The 14,092-nt window shown below is 37.4% G+C and overlaps 1 protein-coding gene across 1 annotated transcript in view; it reads left to right on the top strand.

Annotated features, from left to right (window-relative positions):
- Positions 1-13,728, top strand: part of LOC150077488 (ras-related and estrogen-regulated growth inhibitor-like) — a 152,521-nt gene extending 138,793 nt beyond the window's left edge. The window contains exons 4-5 of the mRNA XM_090386688.1: positions 11,061-11,184; positions 13,512-13,728. Coding sequence (XP_090242814.1) covers positions 11,061-11,184; positions 13,512-13,688 — 301 coding nt within the window. The 3' untranslated portion in view covers positions 13,689-13,728. The remainder of the gene's footprint in view (positions 1-11,060; positions 11,185-13,511) is intronic.
- Positions 13,729-14,092: the final 364 nt, after the last annotated feature.

The raw sequence follows: 14,092 nt of genomic DNA, 5'->3' as shown, positions 1-14,092 counted from the left end.
CGGAGCTGTTTACCTAAGTTAAGTCTAATGACCTCGTTAAAGATCTAGCCCTGTCCAACAATAAAGATCCTTTGACAGATCCAAGTCTTCTAGCCTCGAGACTAGAGCAGAAACACTTGGTTAAGAAAAACTCCAGAATGTGTCACTGTCAAAAAGCAATCCAAGTTTTGTTGACATTGTTTACGGTAAACGATAATTTCTACTATTGTCATTGCATGAATGGAATTTTTAGGGAAACTATTAGAAGTACACATCTGAATGAGGCCTCTTCGACTATCCACAGATGTTATCTTACATAACGACAACTTAAAGTCATCCATCCTCATTGCCCACGCTATTCATCTAAACGAGACATACTCTAACATGACGAAAATACAGCACTCATTAATGGAATATCTGTGATTACCTCAAAGTATGCTAATGGCACGCAACGATGGTTCACAAAATGATGTTTCCTATGTTTATGGGACAGCCAGTTGTACAGTGAACCATTACATCAGACGTGAGTGGCCTTGAAGCATATATGAGCCAGTAATGAAGATTTTCCTTACACCTCTGTACAAAAAATATCGCTTGAAAGGTTTTGTAAAAGTGATGAGCAAGATGAATTTGAGAGGATATCATTACTTAAATTAGAAATTTGTGAAGGTCAGTGCTGTGAAAGTGGGAGTCTTTGTAGGCCCTCAAATCAGTGAGCTGCTTCCACTACGTTCCGAACAGTATACCAAAAATAAAATCATCCGCACAACATTTTTTCATATCTGTTTCACACAATAGTGTTCTCTATTATTTTAATAAGTGTGATGGGTTTAAATTATAAAAGTGAAAAAATGTAATTGTAACCAGTGTCTTGTTTTTTTAATGAAGTAGAGTCATGTTAATGAACTTGTATACCAATATTATAATAGGGGTAATACGAAACTACGCGTGCTTGTAAAAAGCCGATTACATATTTGAAATTAGCGCATAAAAGTATGTTTACATCTTTGATGGGGAAAAAGTTGAACAGCATAATTAATACAGTTAATTAGATATTTTTTAATTTTATTTTACTAATATATTGAAATGCTCATTCCGCTTTTGAGCAGAAGAAAATGTACAAGAAATTAGTAATTTTGTAGCACGCTGCAAATCTGTACCATTCAAATGTCACAATCATTGACCATGGATACTTGCATAGCACGTTTATTTACACATTACAGGCTACTCAGCGCAATTACAATGTGTAACATTAATTACTGTGACACTGGAAAAAAAGGGTCTAATGAAAACAGCAAATTCAAGACCAGTTTGTTTCTTTATTTACAGTACTTTCTGTCATTTTACCACTTTTATAAGATGGTATTTCCATAATACGAAACTTAATTTTGAAAGTAGTACTCGATCTGAAGAATAAATCTGAAGAATAAATAAAAATTCATGTACACATTTGAGGCCTCGAAGGTTAACTTTTGTGTCTCTTAAGGTTACTAAGCGTGGTCACCCCTGCTAGTCTCACAATCTGCCGATTCAATTTTAAAGCGTGGTAATATAGTAATTGCGCTACTGTCTGCGTGTATCACAGGAAGAGAATTATGATAAAAGAGGAAACTCGAATTATTTAAATAACATTAATATGAGATGAAATGGCAGTCGCAACTCTTAAGAATAATTGTGTAAATAAATAAGAAATACATAATTCTGGATTGAGAAACGATGTGTTTATGTCTCAACTATTGCTTACTCGCAATCGAATAATCAACCACCCCCAAAGAATACATAGTGCTAAGAGAAAGTGATTCGAAATTTATGCACACGTGGATAGCAAACAGATTTTTTATAGTCTGTGGAATTGTAATGCATAGAGGATTCGCTATCTGCACGTATACATAAGCGATACCTTTTCTCAACAGCTGGACATAAAATGATGCATTTATACGCAATTCTTATTGTCTTCTTCCACAAACCGAGTAATGTTTTCCAGATTTATAACTGGGCACTTCAAGTTATCCCCACATGAAAAAGTACGAGGTGTAATGAGCTTTTTCGGCGTTCTTTACACCGTTCAAGATTTCAGTATTTAGATTAGCATGGGCATTCTTGTGAAAGTCCTACTCTGCTGAAAGTATATGCTTGCTGGATTAATGAAGTTTCTGTCTTAACGAAGATTCAAATTTGCACTTTTTGATGTACTATTCAAGCTGTCGTGAACCAACTCCCAACCATGCATTCGATTCACGCCAGTGATCTATCAAGGCCAATGACCACCACCAAATAGGTTTCCCTATACGTTATAGTTGATGCGCCAACCCAGAGATCGGATGGAAGGGGTGAATGTAAGAAATAACACAAGGACAACTAAATTACACATAAATATCTCCCGTTAAGTTTAAACTCAAAATGGTCAAGGTTGCATGGAAGTATGAATCAAGTGACACGTGATATGATTAATTCAGATACCCTGAAGATGCACCAGTGTCAGTAAAATAAAAACTACTTATTCCCCCTCCTTCCCAACGTGGGGGAAAACGTATACTGGGTCCGTGCAACTCGCAAGAATGATTAGTACTGCTAGACAAAACGCTTTACCTTTTTAGGGTAAAACAGCTTCGGGAATTCATGAAGTACACAAACTATAGCCAAGGTCACACAACCTTGGCTACAGCCAATATACAAAAATCCCCATGACCAACCGAATCGAAAATAATGGAAAACCCCTCCTCTTCTTTAAAAATCAACCTAATAAGATACAAACAACCGGTAATATCAATCATAAAATTAAAAAGTAACGTCAATGTTACCTGAACCTGATAGCAACACAAGTTAATTTCTTCTTCAGTGAAGCAGGAATTCGTAGCACACTTTCCAGGACACACGAAATCAGTAAATGTACAGATTTCACACGAACATTTTGGTAAGAATCACCAAATACAACTATAGATTAAACAGCAGAACCAGTTAAACTGAAAATGAATAATAAGATAACAATTCCACTTCTTAACAGATCTTGAAGACACGCACACTTTTAGTCGGACAACGGCTGTAGAACCTCAGCACGCCCACATTCGTACGTTGCAAAGAAGTTAGAAGAACAGGCGCAAAATTACAAAGTGATTCCAATCTTACGCCAGCCGATGGCTATGCGTACACAAATGAAAAATGCCTTTGCAGAAATCATGCTGAGCCACTACAGTACAATACTCTGCGAAAGCAGAAAAATAAACAGGAAATCTGCGTAACAGAAAACGCAAACACCGCTTAGCAGCACACGTTTAATATTTAGGATAATTAAGTATGTTTTCACAATATACTGTACACACGGTTCAAAAATCTTAAATGGAATCATGCATAACAGCCTAGCCCAAGAAGAAGCATTGAGAAATTTCTTAATATGACAAGAAAGAACATGCAGTTTAACAGCGGCAAGAAATTTCTTGAGAAGAAAGTATGGAAAATCTCATACACAAAATATGAGATTTTTATATACTTTAAATATTTGAAGTAGTTATTGTCGGTGACTTTATTCTCATGGGAAATATATTCTGCAGATTTGCTTAACAAGTACAGGTCAATGTTGAAAAAAAGTGTTGAGTTATGGTTAAATTTGAAAGTGTCTGCAATTCTGCTCAGACACGATAGGAGGGAGTATATGATGAGCGCCTTGTCAATAAATTCGGCCCTACAGGGATTGTGCAAAGCTCATGGGGTAGAATGGGATACACTTAAATAGAAAGGGTGCAAGAATATTTGCTGACACTATCGAGGCATTGCTAGGTGGGTCGGAAAACTGCTAGCTTGGGGGGGGATTCACAGACTAAAAGATTAACAGTAGCCGCAGGCAGAGGTTAAAGTGATTCTTGCACTGCTTCTATTGGAATGAGCAGCGGCCTGGAGGGTGCAGTGTTGGGGATTTCAGGGACTGATGGGAGTCATTATGGAACAAATAAATACATGGGCTCTGTTAGGGTAACTAAGAGTAAGAACACGTGCATGTATACTTGCATGTACACGTAGGAGTATAGTAAATAAATTTGTGTAACATTCGGGAGTACAATGTGTACAGAAAGAATAGACAAGATAGGAAGGGAGGAGGGGTTATGTTGTTAGTTAAGAAACACATAAAATCTAAGGCAGTGCATCCAGATGACATTGGTGGACAGTGCAATGTTGAGTCAGTTTGTTGAGTCCTCGTGAGTAGCACTGTTGGAAGGATCGCCATTCTCCCCACACCGGATGAAAAAGACCTGAGTTCGAATCCCGTCGATTACTGGAGAAAATTTTATGAGTCTTTTTCACAAGGTGGCTGAGTTAGTCCGTCTCAGGAAAGGGTAGCATGGTTTTCTTTTTCCCGGAAACTCGGGATTTTCGTCCAGAATACAGAAAATCGACCTCAGAACAATTTACAGAGAGCAATACACGGAGAAATATGGCCTTAGTCGCCGATGCCCTTAACACCCAATAACAACAACATAAGCACTGGAAAAGCACGATGTGTTGTAGGCCTAATGAGTCTGATGAGTACAACGAACAACTGTACAGAGAAATAGAGCGGACTAGTAAAGCAGAACGTTTTATAATGGAAGATTTTAACTTCCCAGATATTGACTGGAACTTGTGGGTTGGTCACTCGAACACTAGCAACACTTTTGTGGATTTATTGAATGATTCTTTTCTACAGCAGCATGTTTGAGAGGCAACCAGAGGGAGTAATACTCTTGATCTGATTACCAGCAGTGATTATTCATGCAGATAAAGGAACCACTAGGTAGCAGTGATCAAGTGTACTGAAGTGGGATTTACTTAAAAATGTAACTAACATCAGGGGTAAAGGGAATGGTATTTGTTTCGTAAAGGTAACTACAGTGGTCTCACACAGATTTTAAATTCTATACAGTAGAAACAACTGATGGTGTTACCAACAGGAGATTCTAAATGGAAAGCATTCAAGGAATTAATCTTGGAAGCTTCTATACTTTTCATACCAACTAAGCAATACTGTTCAATGTTTAGGCCTAAATAGATGTCAGAACTAATGAGACTTGTGGCAAGAAGAAAAATGCATTGGATGCATATCAATTATCAGGTGACACAGACGCCTATGGCAGATATAAGCTAGTCTCTAATCTAATCAAGTCACAAAGGAAATTAGGCAAGCGAAGGCAGATTACGAGAAAAACAGCAAAGACTTCTTTACTTATGTAAACAGTAGAAAGAAAGGGATGAATCAGATTGGTACACTTGATATCAATGGTTCGACTGCTGATGATCCTACTCAGGTAGCTAACAAAATGAATGCGATGTTTTGCATCTACATTCACACATGAGGAATTCTGCAGAAAAGTGGAGGCCAGAAATTAATCAAACTCTAACTGGGCATTAAATGATTTTGTAATAACTGAGAGCAAAGTGGAGGAAGAATTGTTGAAGTTAAACATAAGAAAAGCACCTAGGGTGGATGGGATTTATCCAATTATATTAAAGGAAGCAGCAAAGTTTGTGTTTTTTTTTTTTTTTTTTTGGTAGTTGTTGGCGCATAGGCTTCTGTGGCCATAATACACCTCCCAACATTATTGTAGTACTTTGATCCAAGCCCGAAGCGGGAATCGAACCCGCGACCTTTGGGTTGCCAAGCAGGCACTTTACTCACCCGGCTAGCCCGGTCAGCAGTTTGTGTTTGTTTACTTACAAACCCTAAGCCATAATTGAGAGCGTCCTTGGATTCAAGGAAGGTCCCCACGGACTGGAGATTTGCAAATGTATCCCCAATTCACAAAGGGGAACAAAGAGTGACATGAATAATTGCTGATCTGTTAGTTTAACTTCTGTTCGGGGAAAAATGACGAAGTCACTGGTTAAAGATGCATTGCAGAATCATCTAGACAAGACTGTAGTTATAGTTCACGTACAGGGGAAGTCTTGCCTGACCAATTTGATTGGATACTATGATGCAGTCACAAAGGAACTGGATGCAAAATATAATTTTGATATCATATACTTGGATTTCAGGAAAGCTTTTGATACTGTTGCACATGGAAGACTGCTGTAAAATTTGAGCAGTATGGCATTAAGGACATGTTGTTGCTATGGATAAGAGGATGGTCGAGTGGGAGAAGACAGATAATGATAATTAATGGCCACTGTTCTTCGCGAACTAATGTTATTAGTGGAGTCCCCCCCCAGGGTTGGGTGTTGCGCCCATCGTTGTTTCTATATTTATCAATGATATTGATGCAGTATATAAGGCTTAATATCCAAGTCCGCAGACGATACGAAGGTTGGCAGGGTTGTTAATGACAGTATGCTACTGCAGTAGGGTCTAGAAAAGTTGGTCAGATGGGCTGAGAGGTGGCAACTGAAGTTTAACATTGACAAATGCAAAGTACTGCATATGGGTAGCAGTAACTCCAGAATAATGTACCAAGTGTGCTTTACTAAATTCAGGGTAGTGGGATATGAAAAAGACAAGAAGTTTTCTGAGCAGTGTAGCCAGGTGGCAGAGCAGCTCATGGGTCTTGTCAATGATATACAGAAATTTTGCTAGCAGCTATTAGGAAGTGATCAACCCTTTGTATAAAGCAATGGTCAGACTACACCCTGAGTACTGCATACAAGTCTGGATGCCTCGTTTTAGGAAAGATGCAGAGCTGCTAGGATGAGTACATAGAAGGGAAACGAGATTTGCGAGGATAACAAAGGGTTGCTCTTATCAAGAAAGGCTTAAGTTATGCAAATTGCAGCGGCTGGAGATTAGGCACCTGCGAGATCTGACTGAAGTGTATAATGCCTTGAATGGTTTGAGCAAGCTCGATGCTGATGGGAGCTTGTGGTAGCAGCTTTGCACTTGCTGGTTATGTACATATGTATATAGATTAGATTACTTGTGCAGAGACATTTTCTCGGCATATTCATTAATTACTGTTTAATACTTAACTTATTATTTTGATTTGTTATACTTAGATTTAAATTTAGAATTGCTTTTGATTTGGTTAACTAATTTATTTGTACAGTATTTATTGGTTTTGCCTTGAGTGAGTTCTGTTTGTCTCTTTGTGTTTTGTATATTTGTTTCTGCATTTCTTCTGGTTGACTATTTCTGTTAATTTCTTGGTTGACTGGTTTTTCAGCTAAGATTTTAATTACTTATTTAGTAAATATTGTATAGTTTACTCTCTGCTTATGCAGTGTAATTTGTTAATGTTTACTGCTATGTTTCATATCGGTGACATAAGTATTTATTATTTATCTTAATTTATTCTTTTAAGTGGCTATCTAATAGCCACTTGTACATTACCTATATTCTTTCCTTGAGACTTTTCTTTTTCCCCTTGTCGGTGCAGGTTGGGCTTCCTTCCCGGCTAGGAGAATCTTTCTTTCAAAATTACAAGCCTTCGGGCTTCAAAATTTTACCTCCTCAAGTTCTCTCGCTTGTTAGATTTTCCAACTAATGTTTTCCTCTTTCCTATTTCTTCTTTTTCCTGAGAGAGTGTTTTGCTCTCTTTTCTTCTTCTACTTTCTCCTCCCTATTCCTTATTTATTATAACCGGGATTCCACTTGTTGGAATCCCACTTAGTGTAATTTAGATAGTTCCTGGAGCGCCTCCACGTGGCTAGGGACGAGAGTCGGGATGCAGGTAGCTTGCTCCCTGCCTCCCGGCTGCTAAGACTCCAGGGCCGGCAAACAACAACCATCACACACACACACACACACACACACACACACACACACACACACTTGCCGGCTATAAATAACCTACAGATGCTACAGCGGTATATAGGGGTAACCCTGGAGGCTGCAATCAATACAAGAATACCTCGTCCCTTGTTACTCCTCAGGGATCCGTTCTTGGCCCTGTTTGCTGGAACGTGGTCCTTGATGGATGGCTAAATGCCCCTCATGATGATATTGTCAACATTGCCTACGCCGACGATCTTGCCTTGCTTGTCCCTGGGAATTCTCGTCTTGAATTGGAAATTAAAGCAAACCGCATCTTGGATGATCTTCACATGTGGTGTTCCCTCCATAAACTCTCCATTTCAGTCCCTAAAACTAAACAGGTTCTTCTGAAAGGCCTACTGAATCGTAATCGCCCCCCCTGTGGTTAAAATTCTAGACCAGGCTGTTAAATTGGAAAGTGAATATAAATACCTTGGGGTGGTGATTGATGATTGTTTATCTTTCATTCCCCATTGTAAGTACCTTGGGCAGAAAATCCGTTCTGTTACCGGCTGGCTGTTGCGTCTTGCCCGTTCCCTCTGGAATCTTAAGTTATCTTCTCTTGGTCTTTACTACAAGTGTCTCTTCATCCCCATCGTCTGCTATGGTGCCGGTGCTTGGGCCTTCAGAATTCTTAATTCAGTGGTCTAAAAATACCTTCTGCAGGCGCAGCGGTCTTTCCTTCTGTATACTTGCAGGGCATGTAGAACTGTTTCTACTGATGCCCTGCTTGTTATTAATGGTCGCCTCCCTATCTACCTGGAAATTATATTGCATTTCTTGTCTTACCATAGGAAATCTCTCTCTCCTGCCTCGGTGAAAGATTTTGCAAATAATTATGAGAACTCTACAAATGTTGAGCTGGCCAGGCTTTCCAATCTTGCTTTGGAAGAGTGGCAACACTCTTGGGATGATTCCTCTCTCGGCAGAGTCCCACACTCTTTCTTTCCTCGTGTTGTCATTCAAGATAAAAATTTTAACTGGCTTCAACTTGGGCTATTTCCCACTTTCTTAATCACTGGACATAGAATTAATTCTCGTTCGTATAGTTTTGGACTTGTCCCCTCTCCTCTTTGCTCTTGTGGCTCTGAGGAGACGGTTGAACATATTGTCCTACATTGTAATTTATATGTGGATTTAAGACAGCAATTGTGTATCTGTACAAATTTATATAATTTAGATGATTTTTACGCCTTGTTGGGTCGGCGGACTCTCTTTCTGCCTTCTCTTCTTTTGCTAATAATGTCTTCCGGAGAAGATCGGCTTTATCAAGGAATAACCCTTGATTTTGTTACATGTTCTGTAAATTTTTGTTCTCAATATTTATATATATTACTGTATTCGTTTTTTTTTTTCCCTCTGAGAGGAGGTTCTTCCTTGCCTAAATTGCCTTGTGTTTTGGACGCAGAGTTTTTGCGTCTTTTCCTGGAGACTTGTTTCAAGTTTCGCCTGGCCGTGTGGGAGAGATGACCTCGCCACTCCCACTTCGAACTCTGTCCGGGCTGCCTGAAATGATTTTCTGTGTTAAATTGTATGTACTGTAATTATCTTGTTAATATCATGGTTCTTTTGTTTGATTTGCTGTTTGCTCTCAAAATTGAGAGTAACTGATTTTATAGGGTTTTTGAATCAGCAGTCGTTAATCTTAAGTGTTTATCTAATACATTACTTGTGTAGTTAGTTCATGATTATGTTGAAGAGAGTTTTTCTCTTCCTGTGTTGTCTGCTTGGCTCTGAGGAGTGGGATGGACCTCTCCCTGCTCCCTCAGATCCAACCTTCTGTTGGTTGTTCTGGTTGAGTGAGATGATTTTCCTCTCTAGACTGTTTTACTGCTGGAGTTGCTGGCTGCTTCTCTTTCTGCTTGTGTCTTGATTTAATTTTGTTTTCCTGCGAGGCTGATTATTTGTTGTATTTTTCTTTCCTGCCTGACTGCAGCTGCAATCAGTTGGGATTTTGCTAGTACCATATAGTTCTTGGTCTAGCATTTTTAGTTGTAAACGGGTTTTTGGTTCTGAGGAGTGGGATGGACCTCTCCCCGTCCTCTCAGATCCAATTGCTTTGTTGGCTGACTGGTTGGAGGCGTTGTTCTCCTCTTCCAGTCTTGCTATTATTTTTCTTTTCTACTGCCAGTTGCAGTGGAAATGTATAGTTTTAGCTTTTGTTCAGCCCTGCAGGTTGAGTTGTTTTTTAATGCTTATCTATGCATTATTGTTAATACTGCGTATCTTGTTATTTGAGACAGTTTTGCTTTTCGCAGCTTGTGTAGCAGCTTTGCACTTGCTGGTTATGTACATATGTATATAGATTAGATTACTTTGTGCAGAGACATTTTCTCTGCATATTCATTAATTATTGTTTAATACTTAACTTACTATTTTGATTTGTTATACTTAGATTTAAATTTAGAATTGCTTTTGATTCGGTTAACTAATTTATTTGTACAGTATTTATTGGTTTTGCCTTTGGCATACCTTTGCCTTGGGTGAGTTCTGTTTGTTGGATTATTGTTGCTTGTAATTAATTGTCTCTTTGTGTTGGAATCACACTAAGTGGGATTCCAGCAAGTGGGATTCCACTTGTTGGAATCCCACTTAGTGTAATGTAGATAGTTCCTGGAGTGCCTCCACGTGGCTAGGGCCGGGAGTTGGGGCGCAGGTAGCTTGCTCCCTGCCTCCCGGCTGCTAAGACTCCAGGGCCGGCAAATAACAACCATCACAACACACACATATACTTACACACACACTTGCCGGCTATAAATAACCTACAGATGCTACAGCGGTATATAGGGGTAACCCTGGAGGCCGCAATCAATACAAGAATACCTTGTCCCTTGTTACTCAGACTACATACATGAGCATAAATTCAAATTGAGGAAGGATGGTTGCAGGACAGATGTGTGTTAGTTTGCCTTCAGCCAGCAGGTGGTTGACTGTTGAAAAAATGACCATAAGGTATTATAGAAGTGGGTAGTTTGAATAAATTCAAAGAAGAACTAGACAAATTATTGGAGATGGACAGATGATATGGGAAGGTTTTTTTTTCCAGCTGATGCTTTATAAGCTTGCTATCTTGCGTCATTTGCCCCTATAAATAGTAAAATAAAAACTTAGATTCCTCTGATCCTAAGATGTCCATTAAAAATACAAATTAAAACTATCAGTTATTTAATCAAATCAATTAATATTTATTAAAAACATACTACTTAACATACCTCATTCTAATTTTGTACTTTCTAGAATTAGTCAATTTGTATGATTTCAGTTTCATGATTTTTATTGGTATGCACCAAGAAAATTCATCCTATATATATTAATATGTGTGACTTGTATTTTCTCTTCCTCAACACATCTCATATTCTTTCAACAGAAATGTAAATACTCTGGAAGCACAAAGGGTTGGCCTCATCTATCCTCGATGTACATTCCACGAATGTTCAGCAGCACGAGAAGCAGATAACGTTGAGCAAGCATTCCAGGAATTCTTCAGACAGGTTGGACTTGTTATTGATTTTGTTCTGTGAATGACCACGAAAGATGTATTTTTATACTTATTGTTTTCCCAAATGAATGGTCTGATATGTTTATCAAACAAATGTCATAGCATAATGTGTTTGATAAACATATCAGACCTATGCATTTAATTTGTCATAATAATATGAGCATGTTTCATGCAAATAAGTAGTAACTTATTAGCCTTGTAATAACACGTTACCTGCATTTTTCAAAAGAGGCTTAATAAAAGTTAACTACAAACAACTTAGGTTAACGATTGTTCCAACTTTCATCAGTGAAGTTTAGTTAAATACATTACATAAAACTAATTATATATAATTCAGGATTATTCTGGATTTAAAAAGGAACTGCTTCTTGAAGCAGCTGAACTGAAACAAAGAAGCTTTTATCCTGCAGAATCCTGCTGATTTGAGGACTCACAAAGATTCCCTTTTCATTTTCGTGGCACTGATCTTTGGAAATCTCTCATTAAGTAATGAAATTTTCTCAGAATCATCTTGCCCATCATTTTCACAGAACAATGTTTAATGTCAAGTTTAATGTGAAGGTGGAGGAAAATTTTCATTGGCTCCACTAATGGAACAAACTGCACACTCTTTATTACTGGCTCATATATTCTTCTTTGATGCCAGCCATGTCTGATGTAATGGTATGTAGTAGAACAGCTATCCCATAAACATAGGAAACAATGTTTTGTGAACACCCCCCCCCCCGCATGCACATTGGCATACCTATGACGCTGCTGAAGTCACTGCTGACATTCCATTAAGCGCTGTATTGAATTTCTTCAAGTAGTGCCTTTATATAATTTGTATATTCAGATGACCCAAGCGTGCAATGGGGATGGATGGCTTTAAGCTCTCGTTATGCAAAACAGCTTTGAAACTTTGCTGTAAGGAGTCGATAAAGAAGCAACATTCAGATGTAAAATGTATTTGTGACAATTCCCTAAAATCTCCATTGATATCGCAGCAGCAACAGAGAAGACAGTTTTTTGTAAAGAATATTGCCAAACTTAGTTTCTTTTTCAGCATTGAAACATTTGGATGTCCTTAACGAAATGTTTCTGCTTTAGTCTTGAGACACAAAGTTTGGCTTTAACTTTGGAGAGGGCTATATCCCTAATGTGGTCATTCAGTTCATCTTGGGTAAACATCTCCAGCTCTCATGTGTTCAACAATCGCACCTGTGTGATTGTTGAACACATGAACGAAACTGACATATTGTGAGGGATTGGTCTCATTACTGAATCCAAGTTCGGATAAACAATTGTTTACTTATTCTTTGCTGAGAATTCAGTTACATTCACATTACAAAAGTAACCGTCACCACTGTGGTCTTTTGGCTCCCTCCATATCATGGGTATAGTAAACATCATCGACTTTTTCCATTTGTTCAAATAGTCATGTAATCCATTCAAATCAAGTGATTGATGTGTATGATACGTGTTTCCCATTCTTTATTCACAACAAATCACAACAAAAGGTATTCAGAAAGAATGTACACATAACAGAATTTGCTGGGGTCTTTTACTTTTGAGGGATGATGACGAATCCGTTTCAGTAATTCATGGTATCTTACCTGAAACAATTCATAATCAAACATATTAAGTTATGAAATAACAGGGACATATAGATTCAAACAAATACATAAATATGAATATATGAATAATAAGTATTATATTCAATTCATGCAGGTTTGCTGAATAGGTATGTGAGTGATATAATCATTCTCGTCGTTCATATAACCGGTCTCATCACAAAGCTGTTCATGCTTGAGGAAGAGCGTAAACAAATTTAGAATCACTATTCAAAGATCTATCTGCTCACATATTTTGTCCAATGAAAAATACTTGTTGACCTGTTTTCTAGTAGTTTTTCAACAAAAGTCTCATTTTCATAAGTAATTTTAAGACTAAAGAATGCTAGGTACACAGTTGCCACACTTTGATTCTCGAATCTGATTTAGATCATAATTTGTTTGTATAGTTACAATCTAGATTTCGTTTTTCAAGAAAGAATAATAATTTAAGGCTTTTTAATACTTGCATTTTCACAGATATTAACATTCTATTCATTTTGTATAAAAAAATTGGTTAAAGTGCAAATTAAATGCAGGTTTAATTCTATATTTGATAAACTTCCACTAATAAGGAAATGACTGAAACGTGTTGGTAGAATGACAATTCTGTACCTAACCAGTTTTTGTTCTCACTGTATTCGTGACTGAATTACAGACTTTTTTTGATTTAATAAACATTAAAATATGAAAGTGCTTCTTACTGAGTGATTTTTATTATTTTTAGGTTATTCAATGTAAAGAAGCAAGGAGACACCTAATGGTGAACTGTACACTTAATGTAAATGCCCAAAATCCAAGAAGGAACAGTGCAGGAAATTCAACACTTTCAAACTGGTGGAAAAGACCAAGGTCAAGCTCTGCATGTGAAAACAATCGGCAAGATAGGACTTTTACCATGTGACAATTAACTCAAAAATAGTAAACAGAAGATAAAAAAAAATCAGTGCAGATAATGCAAATAAATGTTTTTTTTTTTTGCTTCTTTATAACTACATAAAAAATACCAAATACTTACCAGGTAGCAGATTCCACAAAAAATATACATATTATAAATAATCCTATTTTAAGGCAACAAAAAATAATAATAAAAATTGGCAAACTAAGGAGATGGATAGTAAGGTACGTCACGAATATTCCAGTTCTTTTAATCTAATAATCACAGTTACACAGTGATTATTAGCTGACAGAATTATAATCACTGTGTAATTTTCATTTAAATAATTTGATAATTAATGATAATTAATTACGCAGTGAAATTTATGTACTGTATTTGCAGTTTGATACACACTATATTGATCAAATTGG

Source organism: Mastigoproctus giganteus, chromosome 12 (genome assembly GCF_048544385.1).
Source record: "Mastigoproctus giganteus isolate SK-2022 chromosome 12, ASM4854438v1, whole genome shotgun sequence".
Lineage (NCBI taxonomy): Eukaryota > Metazoa > Arthropoda > Arachnida > Uropygi > Thelyphonidae > Mastigoproctus > Mastigoproctus giganteus.
The sequence above is the reverse complement of the archived record's forward strand: the minus strand, read 5'-3'. Positions and strand labels throughout refer to the sequence as shown.